The following is a 21,908-nucleotide window of genomic DNA, read 5'->3' as shown; positions in this document are numbered from 1 at the left end:
AGTGTTATGTGACAATTCTTGTTCTAATTATTAATATGTAATGATCCTCTGTCAAGGGATACTCCTGACTCATTGAGCATGTAGTCCATTCAGAATCCCATGGCATGTGAACTATAGTGTAGCCATGCCTACTCTGGGCTTTGCTTGGACAATTGATTGTTTTGAACCCAAGAGTAGACTAAAATTTTTCCTCATTAAATTGCATCTTATTTGCTTTAGCCTATAGTTTTGCGTCCCTATGTTATTGGATCTTCACTCTTTCGTTTAATGTACTAGCTATTATTGCCAGCATAGTGCCATCCAAAAATGTAATAAGCATGCCATTTATGCCTTTAACTGGGTCATTGATTAAAGTGTTGAACTGAACAAGGTCAGGACCATAACTTTGTGTTTCACTAGAAATTTCCTGGCAGGGTGATATTAGTTCATTTATCATCATTCTTTGGATCTTGTCACTCACCTTGTCCAGAGTCCATTGCACTATCACCTAACCCACATCTCTCCAGTTTATCTGTGAGGATATTGGGAAAGACTTTGGCAAATGCCTTACAGAAATCAAATTAGATCACATGTGTGGCTTTTTCCTGGTCTACCAGTTTAGAAAACCTGTCCCAAAAAACGAAGTGAGTCTGCCTTGTTCTTTTTTTGTTGTTAAATTAACCTTATTTTTTATTGATACCTGTTGCTTTTTACATCACATTCATTTCCAATTATAGCCCTTTCCCAGACCACTCTGGCAAGCTACCCCTTGTAATAAAGATTAGTAGTGGGTGATTTATATTTTTCAAAGCATTCATTCATTTCACTTAGATTGTCAGTTTTATTGGCATATAATTGGACAAAATAACTCCTAATCATTGCTTAAATTTCATCTTCATTGGTTCATTAACACTTTTCATTTTTGATACTAGTAAGTAGTTTTTCTTTTTTTTAATTAAATTAACCAATGATTTATCTATTTTTTTCTCATAAAACTAGCTTCTAGTTTTATTTGTTGAGTAGTTTTCTTGCTTTCAGTTTTATTAATCTCTCCTTTGATTTTCAGGATTTCCATTTTTTTGTGCTTATTAGGGGATTTTAAATCTTTTTCTAGTTTTTTTCTTTTTAAGTTGTATGCCCATTGATCTGCTCTTTCTCTGTATTATTGATGTACCCATTTAAGGGATATAAATTTTTTCCTGAATACTGATACAAATCTTGCATTAGAACTTCAAATTAGAAATCTTGTAATCAGAATTTGTACTTTTGCATTCAGAAGATGAGACTTAGCTGAAGCTTTCTAGATTCAATACAGTTATTTGAAATTATACTTTTGTAGTACATATGACAGGTGAAGTAGATTTGACTAAGAAAACATGAGAACCAATGTTAAATGAGACAAGACCTTTTTGGGGGGGGGGCACTGCTTTTACTAGATTTACCACAGTTACTAATGATGTGAAATTTGCACATATATAATACAAACTTACAGCCCTATGTGTTAATCTGTCATCAAAAATCAGTTAGCATAACTGAAAAGATTTGGATTTAGTTTCCTCAAGCATTTTATGCCTTCAATAAGAAACAGTGTACAGTTAACTCTAGGGGCAGGTAGGTGGTTTAGTAGATAGAGTGCCGGCCCTGGAGTCAGGAAGACTCATTTTCCTGAGTTCACATCTCACCCCAGATCCTTATTGTCTGTGTGACCCTGGGCAAGTCACCTAATAATCCTGTTTGCCTCAGTTTCCTCATCTGTAAAATGATGCAGAGAAGGAAATGGCAAACCGCTCCAGGATCTTTGCCAAGAAAACCCCAAATGGGATCAAGAAGAGTCAGACACAACTGAAACGACTAAACAGCTGCAATGACAGGACAGAAAGTAATAAGTCTAAAGGAAAGATCCAGACCAAGGGTTTTGAGAAATTAGGAAGTGGAGAGATCATTTTTGCAGCTGGTTAGAATCTGCAGTGGAATGAGGAAGGAGGTGGCTGTAAAACTGAGCTGAACATTCAGTTCAGCCCCGTAAACATTTGTCAAGTAACATCTGTGCAAATGTATAGGGGTTAGAGAAGGTAGGACCAGATCGGGGAATGGCTAGTACGCCAGGTAGGCTGAGAACATACTGTATATGAAAGGGAGTAGACTAGAGTTGTAGCTTTGAATCATATTGTAGAGGGCCTTCAATGACAAGGAATTTGTATCTTATCCTGCTGACAGTTCAGAGCCGCTGACAGTTTTGAAAATAGGGGTGGAAGGGGAGAGTCCTATCCATTTCAATTAGACCTTGCTTTTTTTGACATAGCAAGTAGAAGGTAGAATTCTAATTAGAACTCTGGCCTGATGCCAAATTCATTGCTCTTCCTAGTAGATCACAATTCCTCTTAGTAGCCTAGACAGTAAATAACCTGAAAACTATCAAAAAACTTGGGCTTTAATTATAATGGTCACTTCTGTGACAATATTAATATATTTCTAACATTTTTGTTTGTGGAATTATTTTCATTCTTAGAAAATTATTAATGTCTAGTGGCAAGAAAACTGACTTACGCATGACTATAGTTGAAGCCATTAAGTGATGATCTGGTCATTGCTGCTATTTTGTCCATTTCTTTAATCATGATGATTATGAAGAGTTAATAGTTTACTTTGATATCATAAGCTATCCTTTGCTTTTTTGTGTTAACCACTCTTGCTTTGTCGATTGCAGTGGAAAAGAAGAAGGAAACAATAACAGAATCTGCTGGCCGTCAGCAAAAGAAGAAAATAGGTAAGATTACACTGTGGTCTGTGCACAGTAAATGCTTCAGAGATGAAAGTGGAGGGAAGATATATGAACAGAATTGTCCCTTTCTTGTTCTGACCACTGAAGTTTTAAATCTTGATTAAGAGAAGGCGTTAGTTTTGGGTTTTTGCATATGGTTGAGGATTCTTCGTAGGATTCCTTCAAATATTTTTTATTTATCTTTGAAATTGTGATTTGTAGTCATTTCTCATTTGGTTTTGCTGAAATACTAATGTGTGCTCTTTATAGCCCTTACGTAATGATGGGATTGAACTAGAGGTGAAAGCTCTCCTGGAGGTTTTATCTTGCCCAACAAGTGGTATTGCACTCATTGCTGTTGCCTCTCCAGTTCAGCCATAGCAAGTTGCTTGAATTGTCTTATTCAGAACAAAGTCCCAACTTTTTCCTGATGACTTAGTTTTGATATGCCTGAAGTATGATACTTGGGAGTGAGGTTGGCTAGTGCTAAGAACACTGGATGTGCTTGAATACTGCTAACGGTGCAGGTCACTCACTGCTTAGAGTGGAGAACTTGGAGATGGACTTGATGAAATTGGTGAGTGACTCTTAGTGGGTCTGTTGAGGATACATGTTTTAGAGTCTACAGATTTAAGGTGTAGGGCAATTTAAACAACTCTAAAGAATGGTTCATCAGTTAATCAATATTTTAAAGGACAGTAGATAATAGGTGATAATTTTGAAGCCCCCAGGCCAAGTGAAAGAAAGTTCTAATGCTCTACTTTATAACTTTAAATTTGAACCAGGATTTGAACCCACTGTCTTGTCTCTTTTGTCCTTATTGCCTCTCATGAGTAAAGTCATATAATTTAATGGTAGACTGCATATTGTATGTAGCAAAGGCCCATTCACATTGGATTTGGTGGCATTTAGCAGTGATGCAGGTTCTACCAGGTTCTACCAAGAGAATGGTTTCAAGTAGGGACCCAGTGATAGGTTGAATATCTGTTTTTCTATGAACAGCCTTGTTAAGTTCTGAAAAACTTGGTTACCAGGTGATGATTTTTTTGTCTTTTGGTTACATGATTCATAAAGATCACCAGCTAAGGAGTAAAAGGTTTATGACCTGAATCATTGGAGGGAATACCCTCTCCATACTTGTAACTAATTTCGATTAGTCCTAAGCTTTTCTATTTCAAGAAAATGTACTCAGATCAGTCAACAAGTATTAAGAAGCTATTAAGTGCACTGAGGCTATAATGGCAAAAGACATTCGTTTTCAAGGAGTCTAATGGAGGAGACAAATTGCAAACCACTATGTACAAATGAGCTATGGACAGGATAATTGGGGATAATCAACAGAGAGAAAGCATTAGAATTAAGGGGGTTTGGGAAAGGCTTCTTTCTTGTAGAAGGTAAGATTTTAGCTGGAACTTGAAGCCATCTAGAGAAGCCAGGAGGTAGAGATGATGATAATTAAATTGATGGGGTCACCAAGAAGGAAGAAAAAAAGGCTCTGTGCAGATCCTAGAGTTATCTCTCCTGTGCCACCCCTATCCCCCCCCCCCCCAATTAGAGGCTAGTATGTGGATGATGCAGGAAAAGAGACTGAGAAATTTCAAGCAGTCACACATTAAGAAGAGAATCAAGGAAGAGTAGTGTGATGAGAAGGCACTAGAACTAAAGGGGATTGGGAAAGGTTTCTTGTAGATGGTAGGATTTTATCTAGCACTTAAAGGAAGCATGGGAGGTCAGAAAACATATGAGAGTGGAGAGAATTCTATGTATGGGAGATAACCTGTGAAAGTGCCTAGAATAGAGAATGGATGGACTTTGAGTGCAGATTGAAGGATATTTTTTTCTTTTTCTCACTCCTTTCCCTTCCCATTATGATTTAACATGAAAATATTTTTCATGCCTTCAAATGTACAATGGGCCTTGTATTTCCTGCCTTCTCAATGGTAGGAGAAGGGGTGGAAGGAGGGAGAGCATTTGAAACTGGAAATAAGAAAGAAAAATGAAAGTTCCTAGAGTCAGGAGATGGAATGTTTTATGTGAATAACAGCAGAGAGACCGGTGTCACTGTTTTGCAACGTATGTTGGAGGGTATGAGGTATAAGAACACTGGAGAGGCAAGGAGGGGCCCAGGTTATGAAAGACTTTGAATGCCAAACAGGATTTTATATTCGATCCTGGAAGTGATAGGGAGCCACTGGAGTTTATTGAGTAGGGAGATGACCTGCTGAGACCTGCACTTTAGAAAGCTGACTTTGGCAGCTAAATGGAGGATGGACTAAAATGATTAGAGATTTGAGTCAGGGAGATCAAACATCAGGCTGTTGGATTAGTCCAAGTATGAGGACTTGTACCAGGGTAGTGGCAGTGTCGGAGGAGAGAGGGGATCATATTCATTCAATAGTTGTTTTGAAGGTAAAAGTCAGCGTTCCTTGGCAACATATTGGGTATTGTGAGTGAGAAAGAATGAGGAGTCAAGCGTGACATTTAGATTATGAATCTAGGTGAGTGAATGGATGGTAGTGCCTTTGACAGTAACAGAGAAGAGTTAGGAGAGGAGAGGGTTTGTGGGGAGAGAAAATGGGTTCAGTTTTGGACATGTAAAGTTTAAGATGTCAGTGGAACATCCAGTTCAAGATGTCTAGTAGGAATTGGGAGATGAGCTCCTAGAAGTCAGCAAGGGGGACAGGGCTGGATAAGTAGATCCTGAGAGTTACCTGCTTAGAGATGATCATTTAATTTATGGGAGCTGATGAGATCCCTTAGTGAAACAGTAGAGAGAGAAGAGGAGAGAGCCCTGTGGGCCACCAACATTAGTGGATGAGACCTGGCGAAGATCCAACAAAGGAGACTGAGAAGAAGAGGTCAGATATCTGTAGAAAAAGAACCTAAAGAGAGTAGTATCATGAAAGCCTGAGAGGAGAGAGTATCAAGGAGAAAAAGGCGATCAACAGTGTCAAGGTAAACACTTTGTATTGTGAAAATGGAATTTGCTTGTATGTTTCTGTTGGTTTTGGAAGCCAGGCAAGTTGTAATATATGTTCCTGATTAAAGTATTTGAGAACCTAATATATGTTGTGTGTCTTAACTCCAGCCTTGATTCTTTTCAGAGAGGCAGGAGGAGAAACTGAAGAATAACAACAGGGATCTGTCAATGGTAAGATACACACACACACGCACACACACATATATATATATTTATTATACTTATAGGCTACACGACACACACCACACTACTCTTCTTTGCCTTTCATCCAGCATCCTACAGCTACCTTTTTTGTTTATTTATATTTTAATGGTGGGATTATGTTGTTTTTGCATTCTGCAATGGCAGTCTTGTTATTTGCCATGCTTTTGGTCATTTATTTCAAAATGGAAGGTATGTTATTATCTCTAAGACTTTGTTTTATTAAATTGAATAGTACTCTTTAACCCATCTCACAGTTTATCAGTTGTCCCCCTTGCACAATTCTTGCCTCTTTTCCCGTAGAATCCTTGTATTATCAAATAGTGAGACACTTTTATCTGTCGTGACTTCATTTTATACCTTCTGGCCCTCACGTCCTGTCATTATGAGAACATGATAGTTTCAGTCTTCATTGGTGCCTTTTGGGGATCATTACTGTGGGTGTCTTTGTTCTCATTGATTTTTTTTGGTCTGACATTTCCAGGATGATAAGAAAGATGATTTCATCACCCATTTATCTTTTATTTAAGGAGGAGCATATTTAAGCCTTTCTAGGATGAACAAACTAGTTCTCTTGCATAACTTGATTTTCCAATCTGGTTTTTAATACGATTTTAAGAGAGGAAGTCTAAGCAGTGATGCCAGTTCTCATTAACTTGCTGAAGAACCTTTACCATCTTTCTTAATCTCCTTTTGCTTGAAATTCACGTTGTTTTGAATGAGAGAGATCCATCATTTAGTGGACAGTTGAAACCTTGTCAAACTGAAATTTGTGTTCATTGCAATTATAGTATTTTTTCTTGGTGATTGTCAGCAGGGTACAGTAACTGTTTGTGACCTTTCTCGTTGCAGGTTCGAATGAAATCTATGTTTGCTATCGGCTTTTGTTTTACTGCCTTGATGGGAATGTTTAACTCCATGTAAGTAATCCTTCTCTAAATGTTTTTGCCTAACTGCACACATATGGATGCATTTCCTTTTTTTTTTAACTTTTGCATTTTAATTCAATAATAACAAAGCTGTGTGAATATAAACGGGGCACAAAGTTGGTTTTTTAAAAAATGCTTTTTTATTCTGAACTTGATTCAAAATGTGATCATTTCCATGTACAAACCAGGAGACAAAGAGAAGATTGTATATGAAATCTTGAATTTCTTTCCCATACTGCTTGCCTTTTTAAGTATATAATAAATCCAACATGTTACTTGCAGAACTGCCTAGTTTGTGTATGCTTCCTTCTGAATTTCTCTTCTCTGTGTACTTAAAAAGGTTTCAGTAGCCCTCTTTTTTCTTTCTTTTTTATCACCATTGATACTCTCCCATCCCAATTAAAAGCAAAAGAAAAAACTATTTCTCTGAAATCATCTCTTTCTTTATTTCATACAATGCAATAATATTCCATTACATTCACATACTATAATTTGTTAATTATTCTTCCAGTTGATGGGCGTCTTTTTCATTTCCAGTTCTTTTTGTTTTATGCTCATCTCCCCTTCAGGATTAGGAAGTATGTTTTACTGACATCCATTCCCTCCCTGGTATTATCTTCTGTCTCAAACCACCTTTCTTCTCTTTCCCCACTTCTTTCCCTGCTGAATTTCTCCTAGTTCTACACCAGACTCTGGGTATGTATGTTCAGCCCTCCTTTGTCCAGGTCAGAGATGAGGTAATTCTGATACCCAGACTCCCTCCTTCCTCTTAACAGCATTTTTCTTTCTTTGTTAAAAGCTCTCAAAACACAGTCTACCCCCTGGTCCTTTGTTTTTCGTAATTTCTAAGTATCCTTGGAAGACATGGTTCTGAAAGGACAGTTGGTGTTGTCTCCCTATTAAAATGTTAGCCCTTCATCATCATAAAGCCTCTTCCAGTTTGCTCAAATAAATATACCTCTCTGGGTTTTTCTGGACTCTGGTGTTTTTATATCAGAGTTCTTCCTCAGCCCAAGTCTTTTTATTAGAAATATCTTTATTAGAAAGACCTGTATTCCATTAAATTTTCCCATGTAGGATTACACTTAGCTTTTCAGGGTAAGGTATTCTTGGTTGTAAGCTATATTTTTTGCCTTTTGGAATATCCTATTCCATGATCTTTCCTTTTCATTTCATTTCATTTTTAAAAATCTCTTGTTTCATTTTTTCTAGATATTCTTGTAGTCCTTATAGAAAATCTATTTTATTTTTCCTTTGAATCTCTGCTTACAGTTGTGTTATAGTATTATTTTCTTCTAGGTTAGATTTTTGGGTATCTTTGGATTTATTATAATTCTGTTTTATAGTAGTCTGTATCTTAGAATGTTTGTTCCTCTATCCAGTCTGCACTGGGCTTTGTGCCAGGGCCCACCTCAGCATTCTGATGCCCTTTTGGGTGGCTTATGGTTGGCCTTGCTTGGTCACCTGGATTTCTGTGCTGACCTCTGCCTTCTGAATATAGGCCCTTTGTGGATCTTTGAGGTTCAGAGCACTGGATCTTTAGGACCTTCTATTGTTTCTCAGGGCAGTTATAAGGACCTCTGAGAGCCCTTGGGTCTGAGCTGTCTTTATCTGAACGCTAGCATGTCACTTATTCTCTGTGCTTCCAGGGTCTCCACTGTGAGTTTACGATTCTTCTGGAACTTTCTTTAAAAGACATCCCCTACCCGCCTGCCCCCTTAAACATACACACTTGCTAACTTAGGATAATGAACCTACAGATATGTTTATCCCATCTCTGGGTACATGGGGAGGCAATGCTGGCACTGGCTTTGCTGACAGCTCCCTTTCCTCTTGTCCATGGGCATCTGGCTGACTTCTTGTGCAGTTCTGGAGTGGAAGTTCTCATGTACTGTAGTTTTTCACTGAGTTTCTTGGTCATTATTCATTCTAGTGTGATTTTTAGGTTTTTGCTGGAGTAGGGATATGGGAAGTGGATAACGTCTTGGTTGGAAGCAAAGAGCTGTTTTTTTCAAGGATTCTACCATACCTTTTCCAAGCAAGTACAGTAAAAATACAGTGTTTTAGTTGGCTGGTGGTATTCTTGTAAAGTAGAGTTCTAAATGAATGTATGTCAGCTTTCTCCTCTTTTTATAATTTCAGATTTTCTACAGTATCTATCACCTTCACCCTTCTGTTTCTGTGTAACAACCAGGTTCTATCTAGAGACAAGAATAACATCCCTTTTGTAGTTATGTTACTAAGAACAAAAATTTTCATACAGATCCAGATCATGATCTCTCTAGTTCAGTATTCTGTGTCTTACAGTGGTACCAAGGGACCGCTTATAGAAGAACATAATTGTTGCCAATAATGACAGCCTCACAAGATTAGAACTGTATCTCTAAAACAGTGTCCTTAACTACTCTGTAATGCAGCTATCTGAATTTTTAAAAACTATTTGTGAACTTATTTATATTTTCAGACCTGACCATTCTTAGCACAACCAGTTCTATGAGTTTACCATCAATTATATATTGTAATTCTGCTTTTTTATATATATTGTATTATTATATTATTTCAACCCAACATTATATAAGTATAGTTTGGATTATATTTTTCTGCCACTTTTATGTTGTATTTTACATTTATCTCTTTTGAGTTTTAAGGTGTACTCCTCAAGTTCTGGTATTCTACATTTTGTAAGTAAATATGTATTCAGCATATCCACAGGCTTCATCATTTTTATAGGTTTTGATCCCTTTGCAAAATGATGAGTCCTTATTACTAGTCAGTTTTCTTTTTTGCTTTTTTTTGTTGTTGTTGTTGGTGAGGCAGTTGGGGTTAAGTCACTTGCCCAGAGTCACACAGCTAGTAAGTGTTATGTGTCTGAGGCCAGATCTGAACTGAGGTCCTCCTGACTCCAAGGCCGGAGCTCTATGCACTGTGCCACCTAGCTGCCCCTTCTAGTCAGTTTTCTAATAGTGTTCACTCCCTTGCCTTGATTATAGAGTACTGGACCTGGTATCAGGAAGACCTGAGCTCAAATCCAGCCTGAGACAGTTACTGGCTGTGGGACCTGGGGCAAATCATTTAACTTCTGTCCATCTTAGTTACTTCTTCTTTAAAATAGGGATGATAATAATAACACCTGCCTCCTAGGGTTGTTATGAGGATAAGATTAGATAGCATTTTGGTAAAAAGCACTTTGCAAACTTTAAAGTGCTATGTAAATGCTAAGCTATTATTAGTTTCTTCTCTAGATCTGTTATGCCTCTGTTGAAGTGAAACAACCAAAATCACTTGAAGTATTTTTTCTTTTTTTCCTTTTTTTTTTTTTTTTAAGGCGACTAGGGTTAAGTGACTTGCCCAGGATCACACAGCTAGTAAGTGTCAAGTGTTTGATCTGAGGCTGGATTTGAACTCATGTCCTCTTGACTTCAGGGCTGGTGCTCTATCCACTGCACCACCTACCTCCCCCCTCGCTTGAAGTATTTTGAATGCAGATGTATCCTCACTTGTTATAAAATGTTCTGTTTTATTTTCAGTTCCCTTTGTAAAGAAGCTCAGGAGTCTAGGAGATAAGTGTTTGATTCCCAGTTGTGTCACCCTGGAAAAATCACTTAACTCCTCTTGGTCTCAGTTTCCGCATAAAATGAGGATAGTAGTTCACTGTCTGCCTCACTGTTGTTATCAGGAAAGTGTCTTGCAAACCTTAAACACTATGTAAATATGAGCTGCTGTTATTATCCTATTGTTTTTCTTAACTCTTAGTCCATTACGCATCAGATCTAATGAATTACCCAGGTTTCATTTTTAGATAGTAACTGATAGGTTCTAAGATGTCCTTCTGTGAATGTAGTTTGAATTAATTTTTATTTCTATATATATGTTGCCTCACTCTTGGAAACAGTGAAGCACTGGACCACTTTTTTCCTACTTTCGCCACCACCTTGAAAACTTTGACTGTGTTTCATCTCCATTGATTGAACATTTCACTTATCTGGAAGAAATTGTTGTCTAAACACTTGGAAATTACATATTCTTTATCAAATAGTTTAAGATTAGCTTGGTTATCAGTCCCTTAAAGCCCTTTTGTTTATGCTTTTCCAATCAATGAAGTATCTACTTATCTGTTCCTTTTGTTTTTTCTTTCTAAGCTATTTCCACGTCTGTTACAAAAGCATCTATTTCCTAAGTCCCATGATAATTTTAAAATGACCACGTGATCTTGTCCAAACCTTTTCCATGTATATATCTGATCTCAGAGTTCTTTTCAAGAATGCTTTTTGCTTTGATTCCACTCTCCCAGTGAACCTGTCTTGTATCGCTGATTACATTATTTAATCTCTGTTATCACTTCATCTTGGAGTGTGTTTTCCTTCTGTGATCACCAGAATCATTCTTTAGCCAGCTTGCTGTTTTATTTGTATTTCAAAGTTTTGTAGTCACTTGCAGAGGGCTCTTTGGTTTGCTTAGTTTATTTGTACTTTCTTGCTGGAGTGTCTCTGATGCTTACATTGACGTTTATCAATCAACAGTACACATTTATTAAAGTCCTTACCATACCTGAAATTGTTCTGGGTGATATAGAGGATGCCAGACAATCAATAAGATATGGTTTCTGCCCTCATGGAGCTTATAATTTAGTTGGGGAAAGAAGATTGAAAACATGAAGCAGTTAGGAAACAAACTTTGTTTATTCAGAACTGTATAGTTTGTATGAGAACTAAAAAGGAATTAAACTTCTTTAGAATTCGGAGTATGATAGGAGTGTGTGTGTGTGTGTGTGTGTGTGTGTGTGTGTGTGTGTGTGTAAGTAATAATAATCAGGGGAAGGCTTTGGAGGCAATGGGACCTGGATGATGGGTAGAATTTGGCTAGCTAGAGGGCATTCCAAATGGAAGGATTAGCATGTACAAAGGGTAAGAATAAACATAGGATGTGAAAGCAACAGTTTTATTAAATTGGAAGGTGTCTTGAATAGTCATAATTAATATTGGATAGGTAGATTGGGACCTTTTATAGAATCACAGAATTTTGGAAGGAAGGAAGAATTTCAGAAGAAAAAAATCTTGAGAAGAAGAAATCTTAAGAAGTCTTGTGGTCTGATCTATGCCTAAACAATATACTTGACAAGTGACCATCCAAGTTTTACTGGAAGATATCTAGTGAGGGGAACCCACTATGTCCTGAAGCAGACTGTTCCATGTTGGGAAAGCTCTCATTATTGGGAACATTTTCCTTACATTTACCCTAAGTCTGCTTCCCTGCTTGGGACCTTTGGGACCATGCAAAACAAGTCTAATTCCTTCCATATTTTAAGCCTTTACAATTTGAAGATACATCTATCTTGTCTCCCCTAAGTCATCTTTTTTGCAAATTAAACAACCCCAATTCCTTCAGCCAACCCTTAAATGGTATGATCTTGAGACCTTCCTGGATTATTCTCCTTTATCACTTTTTTCTAAAATACGGCCTCCAGAACTGAGTACAGTATTTTAGATATTGCCTGATAATGCAGTTTCCTAAAAGCCAGTCTTAGATGTGTAAACTTGTGATTGTGCGTAGCCATCTGGGCAGACACTTTGGTGTAATGAAAATGATACTGGTTTGGGAATCACAGGTTCCAGGTTTGAATCCTGGCTCTCATTTTGTGACATTGGGTAAGTCATTTCCATCCTCTACCCCTTCCATTCTCAGGCCAAAAAAAGTAAAACCTAACGAATTTTTATTCCATATTGAGTACAAGATACCTCGTCTACATTGTTCCTAACCTAGTAGGACACATTAGTTGTGGAAACTAGGTAGTAGAGGATTGAGTAATGAATTACTGAGGAGGGGCGGTCCAGAGGTTAACCCCATATGCCCCATTTAAGTTTTTTTGGAGAACAGAAACAATGTTATGCACTTTATGCTATTTGTAACTTTGAGGTTTGAGGAAACAACCAAAAACCACCCTTGAGTCATAATGTTGCAGGATCTCTTCTGATAGAAGACCTTAAACTGCATCAAACCGTGACCTCGAGTGATGCACCTACTTTCTAGGGCCCTGCTTGGGGCAGGCATCCAGCAAATTAGTTCAAATTACAACCTTGCCTTCATCATACTGTGAGGAGGTGCAAGGTAAAGGGTACTGAATTTGTAGCCAGAGATTTGGGTTCAAAATTTGCCACTGTCACTTCCCTGTATGACATTGCGCAGTTCATGTAATTTCTCAGTGCCTTTACCTGTCTTCCTTGGTAAAAGAAGAGATTTTATCTAGATAGGTTCTAAGGCTCCTGTTAGCTATAAATCTGTGATCATGTGTGTGTGTGTGTGTGTGTGTGAAAGAGAGAGAGAGAGAGAGAGAGATTAATTATTTTTGGTTTTATAGCACAGTCATTTCTGGAGATCCTCCCTCCTCCATTTAAACTCTCATAAATAAGAAAAGCAGTTTAGGCAAACATCTAAAACATTGGATGTGTTTGATAACATTTACAACATTTTACTTGAGTAGTCAGTCCCTTGACTCTGCTTTGAGGGAGGTAGGTTTGTTTTCTTTTTGTTTTTGCTAGGCAATGGGTTAAGTGACTTGCCCAGGGTCACACAGCTAGTAAGTGTCAAGTGTCTGAGGCTGGATTTGAACTCGGGTCCTCCTGACTTCAGGGCTGGTGCTCTATCCACTGCGCTGCCTCAATGCCCCTGGTTTGTTTTCTTATCTGTCACTTTGAACCGATACTGGTTTTTCAGCTAACTCAGTTTGGCTTCCTTTTAGTGAGCCACTGCCAGAGTCAGTAAAAAAAGACCACTTTGGTCCTGCTTATTTCCATGCTGCATTCATTCTCAAAAATGTTCCTTTATTTCTCCAAATTTATCAGAATCATAATTTCTTACTGAAAAATAATATTGCAAATAATAAGCATTTATTAAATGCCTATTATGTGCTGGATACTGTGCTAAGTGTTGGAGATACAAAGAAAAAAATGAGAATAGCGAGAAATAAGTTTCTCTGATAAGTTTATCTTATTTCCAACATATAGGAAGAATTAATTAAAATTTATAAAACTAGGTGCCATTCTCCAATAGATAAATGGTCAAAAGATATAAGCTAGCATTTTTCAAAGGGAAAAGAAATCTAAGTTTTCAAAAATTGTATGAAAAAATGCTCTAAATCACTGATTAGATAAATGTATATTAAAGCAGCTTTGAGGTTTTACCTTATACCCATTAGATTGACAAAGATGGGAAAAAGAGGAAAATGACATGGGGGAGGGATTGTGGTAAAACAGGTACACTCTTGGACCTGCTGTACCAGTGGAGCTATGAATTGGTCCAGCCATTCTAGAAAGCAATTTGGAACTTTGCCCAGAAAGTTACCAGATTGTGTGTTATGCCTGTACCCTCAAAGCAATCAAAGAGGAAGAGGATCTGTATGTACAAAAACTGTTGGAGGGACAGCTAGGTAGCACAGTGGAATAGAGCACTGGCCCTGGAGTCAGGAGGACCTGAGTTCAAATCTGGCCTCAGACATATAACACTCACTAGCTGTATGACCCTGGGCAAGTCACTTAACCCTGATTGCCTAGCCAAAAAAAAAAAAACTGTTGGAGCTTTTTTTGTGATACCAACAAAATAGAAACTAAGGACATATCTTATTGGGGAATGACTAAAATCGTGCTATATGAATGTAGTAGAACGTTATTGTGCCATAAGTGAAATGTTTGATTTCAGAAAAAAACTGGCAAGAATTGTCAACTGATGAAGAGTAAAATTTGTCAGCTAGCATTTATTAAGTGCCTACTATGAGCCAGGCACTGCACTAAATGTGAGGATTCAAAGAAAGGCAAAACAGTCTCGACTCTCAAGGAATTCACAGTCTAATGGGAGAGACAGCATGCAAACAAGTATTTATAAACAGGATGAATAGGAAGTAGTCTCAGAGGAAAGGCACCAAGGTTGAGGAAGACCCGGAAAGGCTTCTTGCAGAAGGTACAAGGGACTGCAGCTGAGATTGGAAGGCAGCCGAGGAGGCAGAGATGAAGAGCTTCCTAAGCATGGGAGATAGCCAATGAAAATAGAGCTGGGAGATACAGGAAATATCAAGGCGGCTATTGTCACTGAATTGAAGAGAACTTGAGGGTGAATAAGCTATAAGAAACTTGGAACGGTCGGAGGGGACCAGGATCTGAAGGCCTTGGGAGTTTATTGGATAAGGAGGTGATGGAGTCAGGCCTGTGCTTTAGAAAGATTACTTTGGCAGCTGAGTGGAGGGTGGACTATACTGGACAGTGAGACTAACCAGGACACTATTTCGATAGTCTAGGCTTGAGGTAAAAAGCTTAATCAGTGTTTTTTGAGTCATCGATCATGTCTTCTTTGTGGTCCAGAGCGCCTAAAATGATTTTGAGCCACGTAAGAGGAATTCAGTGAATATCGGTTGGTTTGGTTGTTGGACCAATATTAAAAGAGCAGATCTTGTGGAGTCTATCAAGAGAAGATAAGCCATAATGAAATAAATTGTATGGGACAACTCTAAGGGCTGTGGGAGTTTTAGAGCAGCACAGATGTCATACTTTGAGGAGAAAATGTCATTGTGGGGAAAATCACATGATGAGCTTTAATACATATCTGACTTTTGTTTCTTGCAAGTACTAGCATACAAGCTAGATACACTGGGGGGAAAAAATCTCCCCCTTTATTTTCCCAAACAGTCATTTTAATTTTGTGAACTTTCTGATTCAGAACTATTCCAAAGAGGTAGTTTTAATGTTGGTTGATTTCTTAATCATACCAGTGCAGGATATGGTTTCTATGTTGATAATCACTATAGTAGATTAGATAATGTCAGCTTTCTTTTGCCATAGGAAGAGTGGGTAATAAATTAAGGCTATTGTAAATTACCTTGGTCTGATTCCTGTAGTTCCAGACATTTTATTTCAGTACATGCTACTATCTTGTAGGAGAAATGTAGGTAATGAGTTATGTTATGATTTTATGCCTTTGAAATGACATTTGTCCTAAATTTATGTTTTCTTATTCCTAAAATGTCCTTAGCATAGGTTCATCCCAAATATAATGTAAATATGTTATTATTCTTATACTATTTTCATGGTGGCAGTTTTTTTCCTGAAGATTTTGAAATCTTTGTGACCTTGTACTTTTTGAATGTTGCTAGGTGAAATGAGATGTTTAATACCTTTGGCATTCTAAACTTTGGTTGACAGCTAGTAAATGGCTAGTAAAAACCAAAGAATGGCTAAGGGTTTAGCTCTCTGGCTGCTAGACAGACAGTGGGGTTAGACAGTTTGTATTTTTTTTTTAGCTCTTTTTAGCTCTTGCCCCTCAGCCACAAACAAATTTGGAAGGGACCTTAGTTGTCTTCTAAACCAATATCCTGTCTCGTGCACAAATCCCCTTCTATAATGTTTCTGATAAATGGATGTCTTAGCTTCTGCTTGAACACTTTCAGTCACAGAAAACTTAATTGTTTCATAAAGTAGCTTATTTAATTTTTGGACAGTTGATTATTCTTTTATACACGAACCAAGATGTGCCTTTCTTTAAGTTCTACCCTCTGAAATAACAAAATAAGTCTATTTATTTTTCCATGTAAAAGCCCATCAAATATTTGAAGACAATTGCAATGTCCCATTCCATTCTCCAGCTTTGATCCCTTGGCTAAACATCCTTAATTCCTTCAAATACTCCTTATATAACTTTATATCAAAGCTGTTTTTGGCGATTCCAGAGGACTCATGATGAAAAATACTATTCATCTCCAGATAGAGATCTGATGAACTCTTTGAGTATAGATTGAAGCATATTTTTTTTTCCACTTTTTAAATTTTTCTTGCTTTTTTTCCCCCTACAACATGACTAATGTGGAAGTATATTTTGCATGACTTGGGCATTATATTTCTAACCTTTTCAGTGGGTGGAGGAAAGGGGAGGAGAGAATTTGGAACTGAAAATAAAAAAGTTTTATGAGATATGTACAATAAGATTTTTTAAAAAAAACTATTTTGTTCCTCTTTCTCTTTCAGTAATTTTGAGGCAACTTGATATAATGGAAAGGGCAGTCCTGAGTGGGAGTCAGGAGATCTGAGATCTGAGCTCTGAGTGCTAGTCCTGGCTCAGTTATTAACTAGCTGTGTTTTTGAAACTTCTTACAAAGAATAGCCAGTTGGATCTGCATGTCGCTCCATCAGCTAAAAAATTATATGTTATTGGGTCACTATCACCTATTACATGTAAAGTCTCCCACGGCTCTGTTTTATAAAATCAATGTGATAAGGCAATGTTCAAGCTAAGCTGTACTTTGACCTTGAATAGAATGTTACAAAGATTGTTCCCAAATGGAATCGGTATTCCTTTGGGTCCCATTTGTTTCAGTTTGTATCAGAATGTATATGAAAAGAGGGGGAAACACACACCTAGTTGTTTTTAATATGTAGAAGACAACTAATAATAGGAAGTAAATTTTTTAAATTGAATGAGAGTGTCAAGTAGGTTATTTGGTATTTAGAATAGGTGTCTAATTGAAGTTGACTAGGAAGACTGACTCTTGAGTTTAATGGGTCATAAAGAAATCTTACTATATTTATAGAAGCCAACATTTGCTGCTTGATGAGCCCTGTCCTTATCCCTGCTTCTCACCTTCCCAAAGCTTTCTGTCTTGAAAAAGATATGATCATGTTATATGAAACCTGGCATGATGTAATTTTAGATACTCCTTTTTGGACAAGGACTCACAAGTTTCAGTTTTTTTTGTTATACCTCACAATGCCTACGAGGCATGTAGTGTTTTATACAGAGCAAGTGTTCAAAGTTACATATCTGTCTGGCTTTGTGCTTGACTGGTTCCAGTCCAAATCAAGGAGATCTAAAAGATCTGTCTAAAATAGATTTGTTGTGATTATGTATCAGAGATGTAAGATGATACACATCTCAAGTAATTTTATAATGGGCAGCTCTTCTGTTTGTCTTTTGTTTTTGAAGAGGACCAGTGACATCACAAGGTTGTACAGAGTCATCAGCCTCTCTCTTCCTGAGTCATTGAAGTACATTGGCAGAACAAGTCAGGACAGTTGCTTATGGCCTGGGATGCAGTGGATGACCTTAGCGTCTTTAGGTGTCTAAGCGCTCCACAGCATCTGCTTCAGCCGCCTTCATGGCCATTGGAACATGTTCTCATCTACCCATTCTGCTGCAGGAAGTGTTCACATGCTTGGGGTAGACACCCTCCTAACTCATTGATGGGTTTAAGGCCTGTTGGTTACCCTCAACCTCATCCTCTTTTATAGGGGTGTGGCTTCTGCACATTCTACAGCGTGGAGTCATGGGTGGGAGTTGAGTGCCAGGTAGATACCAAAGGCAGATGAGCAGCCCTGAAAAGGGCTCAGCTAATCCTCTTTGAACCCAAACCCTTCCACCCCAGGTGGTGAGTTCACTGTCACTGGAAGCTATCTGACCATTGAATTTAAAGATAGAAGGGAATTTAGTGATCATCCACTCTAATTAACTTATTTGACAGATGAAAAAACAGAGCCAGAGAGATTGTGACCTGCCCAAGGTTATGGAAATAACACCAGCTAGAGTGGCATAGTGGGTAGAATACTGGACTTGGGAGTCAAGAAGTTGAGTTCAAATCCTACCTCCAGCACTTAATAGCTGTGTGGCCTTCAACAAGTCATTGAAAGTCTAAGAGTCTCAGTTTCCTCATCTATAAAATGGGAAAAATAGTAACACCTACCACACAGGGTTGTTGTGAGTATCCAATAAGATAATATATGTAAAATGCTTTGCAAAACTTAAGTTACTTTACAAATGTGAACTATTTGCTTAATTTTTTGAGAGGCAGCTAGGTGGATAGAGCATTGGTCCTGGAGTTGGGATTCAGCTTTACACACTAGCTGTATGACCCTGGACAAATCATTTAAACTTTGTTTGCCTTTGTTTCCTCAGTTGTAAAATGGGAATAATAATAGCGTCTGCCTTCTAGGTTTGTGATGATCAAATGAGATAGTATTTGTAAAGTGTCTCATTCTCTCACCGCCTTGCCTTGGGGCTAAGTTGATAAATGAACTAATTTGAATTTAAGTGGCTAAGAATCTTCACAGAAAATGATTACATTTTATTTAATATCTTTATGATTCAAAAAAGAAATTGATTTTGTGGGAATTTGAAGGAAGATGGTTTAGAGAAAGAAAGAAATTTTTTTGCCCAAGGACACTTTTGCAGAGCCCTTAAACCTGTCATCACCTGTCTATTTTAACCAAGTGTAATGCCAGTCCCATGTCTCATGCCCCCTCCAGTAGAAAAGAATCTCTTTAATCAGATGTTAAATCTGGAAGGACTTTGAAGGAATTGTTGAGATCATTTAGTCCAACCATGTCATTTTACAGATAGTAAAGTAAAATAGAAAATTTATTTGGCCTGTGTAGACACTGCCATAACATTGACTACAAACTTTATTAATTTTTAGAATGGAAAGTTACAGGAAGAATGAATTACTTCCTCTTCAGTAGTTCCCTAGGAAATAAGCCTGTTATATGGTACAATTTGGGCTTGTAATCTTTTTGGGAGTCATCCTACTTTTACTGGAACTTGCTGATCTACCTACTTTTTTGTGTTCTTCCTGTACAAATTTAAGTATTCATGGAATTTGAGGGTTACAAAGCATGCCATCTAGTTTACCCAAAGCATGGATTTCCTCTGCAGCATCCCCCTTCCCCTCCCAAAGTGGCAAGAAATTATTTTGTGTAGTGTGTGGGGATTTAAAATTAGAGGTCCTCAGTTCAAATCCCAGCTATGCTATTCAATAATAATAACAATAGTAGCCAACAATTATATGCAGTTTATGGTTTGCAAAGCACTTTTTTGCAAAGCACTTTCAGTGGGCAGCTATGATCCACCACAACTGCTAATTTTTTTTTTTTTTTAAATTTTATAATCTATAGAGAAAGTCACAGACTAGATGGGTCATGGATGTTGAACTTCCCCCTCTCTTTGTGTGAGGATTGTTGAGTAGAGTGTGTAGTAGAAGCATATCCTACAGTTATTCCTGTTCTGGACGCTGTAGTTAATAATAATAATGTCCCCTGTGCAGGCTGATTAATTGAATGGAAATGATAGAGCAGATATCCTTTCACAATATCTTCTCCATCCCTCCATCCTGTTGTGGAACCAAGCCATAGTTAAGAAAGGGACATTCAGTGGGAAACTTCTCTGTGTAGTAGATGCTCTGTAAGTGGTGAGATTTGTTTCTTACCATACTATCTAAATATCTCCTCCTCGAGAAAGTAATAGTTTTAATGGTAAAGTTCTTATAAAGAGAAGGTAATAATTGATTTAACATAGTCTACTAAATTGCTTGCTATATGTAAGAGAGGGTCCTTCATAAGTGAACTGCTTTTCTCTGTGTAAGAAAGGAACATATATGTAGGATCTCTAGAGATTTAGAAATGATAACTAGAAAATACAATGAGAAAAGCACCTCAAATTGAATGTATGCTGCTTTTTATTGAAATAGTTTTTTTGAAGGTTATTCAGAGATAATGATTTTGTAAGCAAAGGTACACGTTTTTGTGATTATATTAAATTGCAATGGTAAAAAAGGCTCTCAAGATTTTCTTTATTTGCTATTTTTTGTCTCTGAGAGAAAGGATTATATTGCTATCCTTTTTCCCTTTCTTCCCCCTCTATTGAGGCAGATACTGCCTCAATATGTAGTGTTTTTGAGAGACATTCCAAACTACTCTGAGGGAAAACAAACTCTTTGTATGTCTAATGCAGCTGCTAATTTCTGTATTTTCCTCTGTTGTTATTTCAGACTAGGAAAAATCATCCTACTCCTTGCCATCCATGATTTTCATGAATTCTTATTCCTAAAATTGGCAGTTTTGTTTAGTGCTTGATACTCCATTTATCATGTTACTATAAAATGGAGTAATCAAGGCAAGATGCTCTTGCCTTTGATGATTAGAAGCTGTTGAAGTTAGGGGCCCCAGGTCCAAATCTCAGTCTTCCACTTTACTACCTGTGTGAGCTCTAGCAAGTTGCTTCAACTTTTTAACCCCTATCCATTAGATGAGGGATTGAACTAGCTGACTTTTTTTTTAAATTTTTTTTTTTTAGGCAGTTGGGGTTAAGTAACTTACCCAGGATCACACAGCTAGTAAGTGTGGAGTGTTTGGTCTGAGGCTGGATTTGAACTCAGGTCTTCCTGACTTCAGGGCTGGTGCTCTATCCACTGTGCCACCTAGCTGTCCCTGACTTTTTTTTTTTAAGGGCCTGTCCATCTCTAAATCTCCCATCTTGTTTACTACCACACTTGAAGCAAAAAGTGGAGAGAAGGTGGAAATATATTTTCTGAGTATTCTCTCATCATATATATGTGTGTGTATATATATATATATATATGTAGTGTACATATATATGTAGTATGAGTATTTTCTGAGTATTCATATATATGTAGTGTATATATAATAGTAGAAAAATGATCTCTCTATTTTACATGGAAACAAAATAGGTCTTACAGTACTGGAATAACTTACCTAATGTGATAATAAGGCTATAGCCTAACCCAGGGTTTTTGACTTATAGTGGTTTCCCTTAGTAAGTTTTTAAATTATTTTGGAAAGTTTTATGTCTTTTCCTCATTTCATATACTGCAGTATAATAGAAAGAATGTTGAACTGGGGATCAGGAGACTTGAGACATAGGCCAGGCTGTGCTTCCTGTCTGTGTGGCCATGTATGAAATGTTTGGACCTTAATTTTTTCATCTGTCAGACGATGAAGTGAGTGGACTAAATAATATTTACAGTCCTTTCTAGCTTTATAATTCTAAGTTAGTTTCTCCTTTCAAAGGACACTTTCAGCTTGATTAGCTCCATGCCTCATCTTCTTCATTATCAAAATAAAGAAATTTTAATTAAGTGCCTCCTGGTTCTAAAATGCAGTGTGTGTTTTTTTTTGCAACTATTATTAACATTGTTAGTTTTCTGCTGGCAAAAATACCTGATCCATGAACAGCAACTTTCCATTGGTATTTTTTTTTTTGTTTTTTTATTTTTTCTTCCCCCTGCCTGATAACC

At 37.4% G+C, this 21,908-nt stretch overlaps 1 protein-coding gene across 1 annotated transcript in view; it reads left to right on the top strand.

The window, feature by feature from the left end:
• The window catches only part of TMCO1 (transmembrane and coiled-coil domains 1), a 41,199-nt gene that overhangs the window by 6,236 nt on the left and 13,055 nt on the right, over window positions 1-21,908 (top strand). The window contains exons 3-5 of the mRNA XM_027868630.1: window positions 2,687-2,746; window positions 5,845-5,891; window positions 6,774-6,841. Of these exons, the coding sequence (XP_027724431.1) occupies window positions 2,687-2,746; window positions 5,845-5,891; window positions 6,774-6,841 (175 nt within the window). The remainder of the gene's footprint in view (window positions 1-2,686; window positions 2,747-5,844; window positions 5,892-6,773; window positions 6,842-21,908) is intronic.

This window comes from Vombatus ursinus, unplaced genomic scaffold (assembly GCF_900497805.2).
Source record: "Vombatus ursinus unplaced genomic scaffold, bare-nosed wombat genome assembly UNPS02014789.1, whole genome shotgun sequence".
Taxonomy (NCBI): Eukaryota; Metazoa; Chordata; class Mammalia; order Diprotodontia; family Vombatidae; genus Vombatus; species Vombatus ursinus.
The sequence above is the reverse complement of the archived record's forward strand: the minus strand, read 5'-3'. Positions and strand labels throughout refer to the sequence as shown.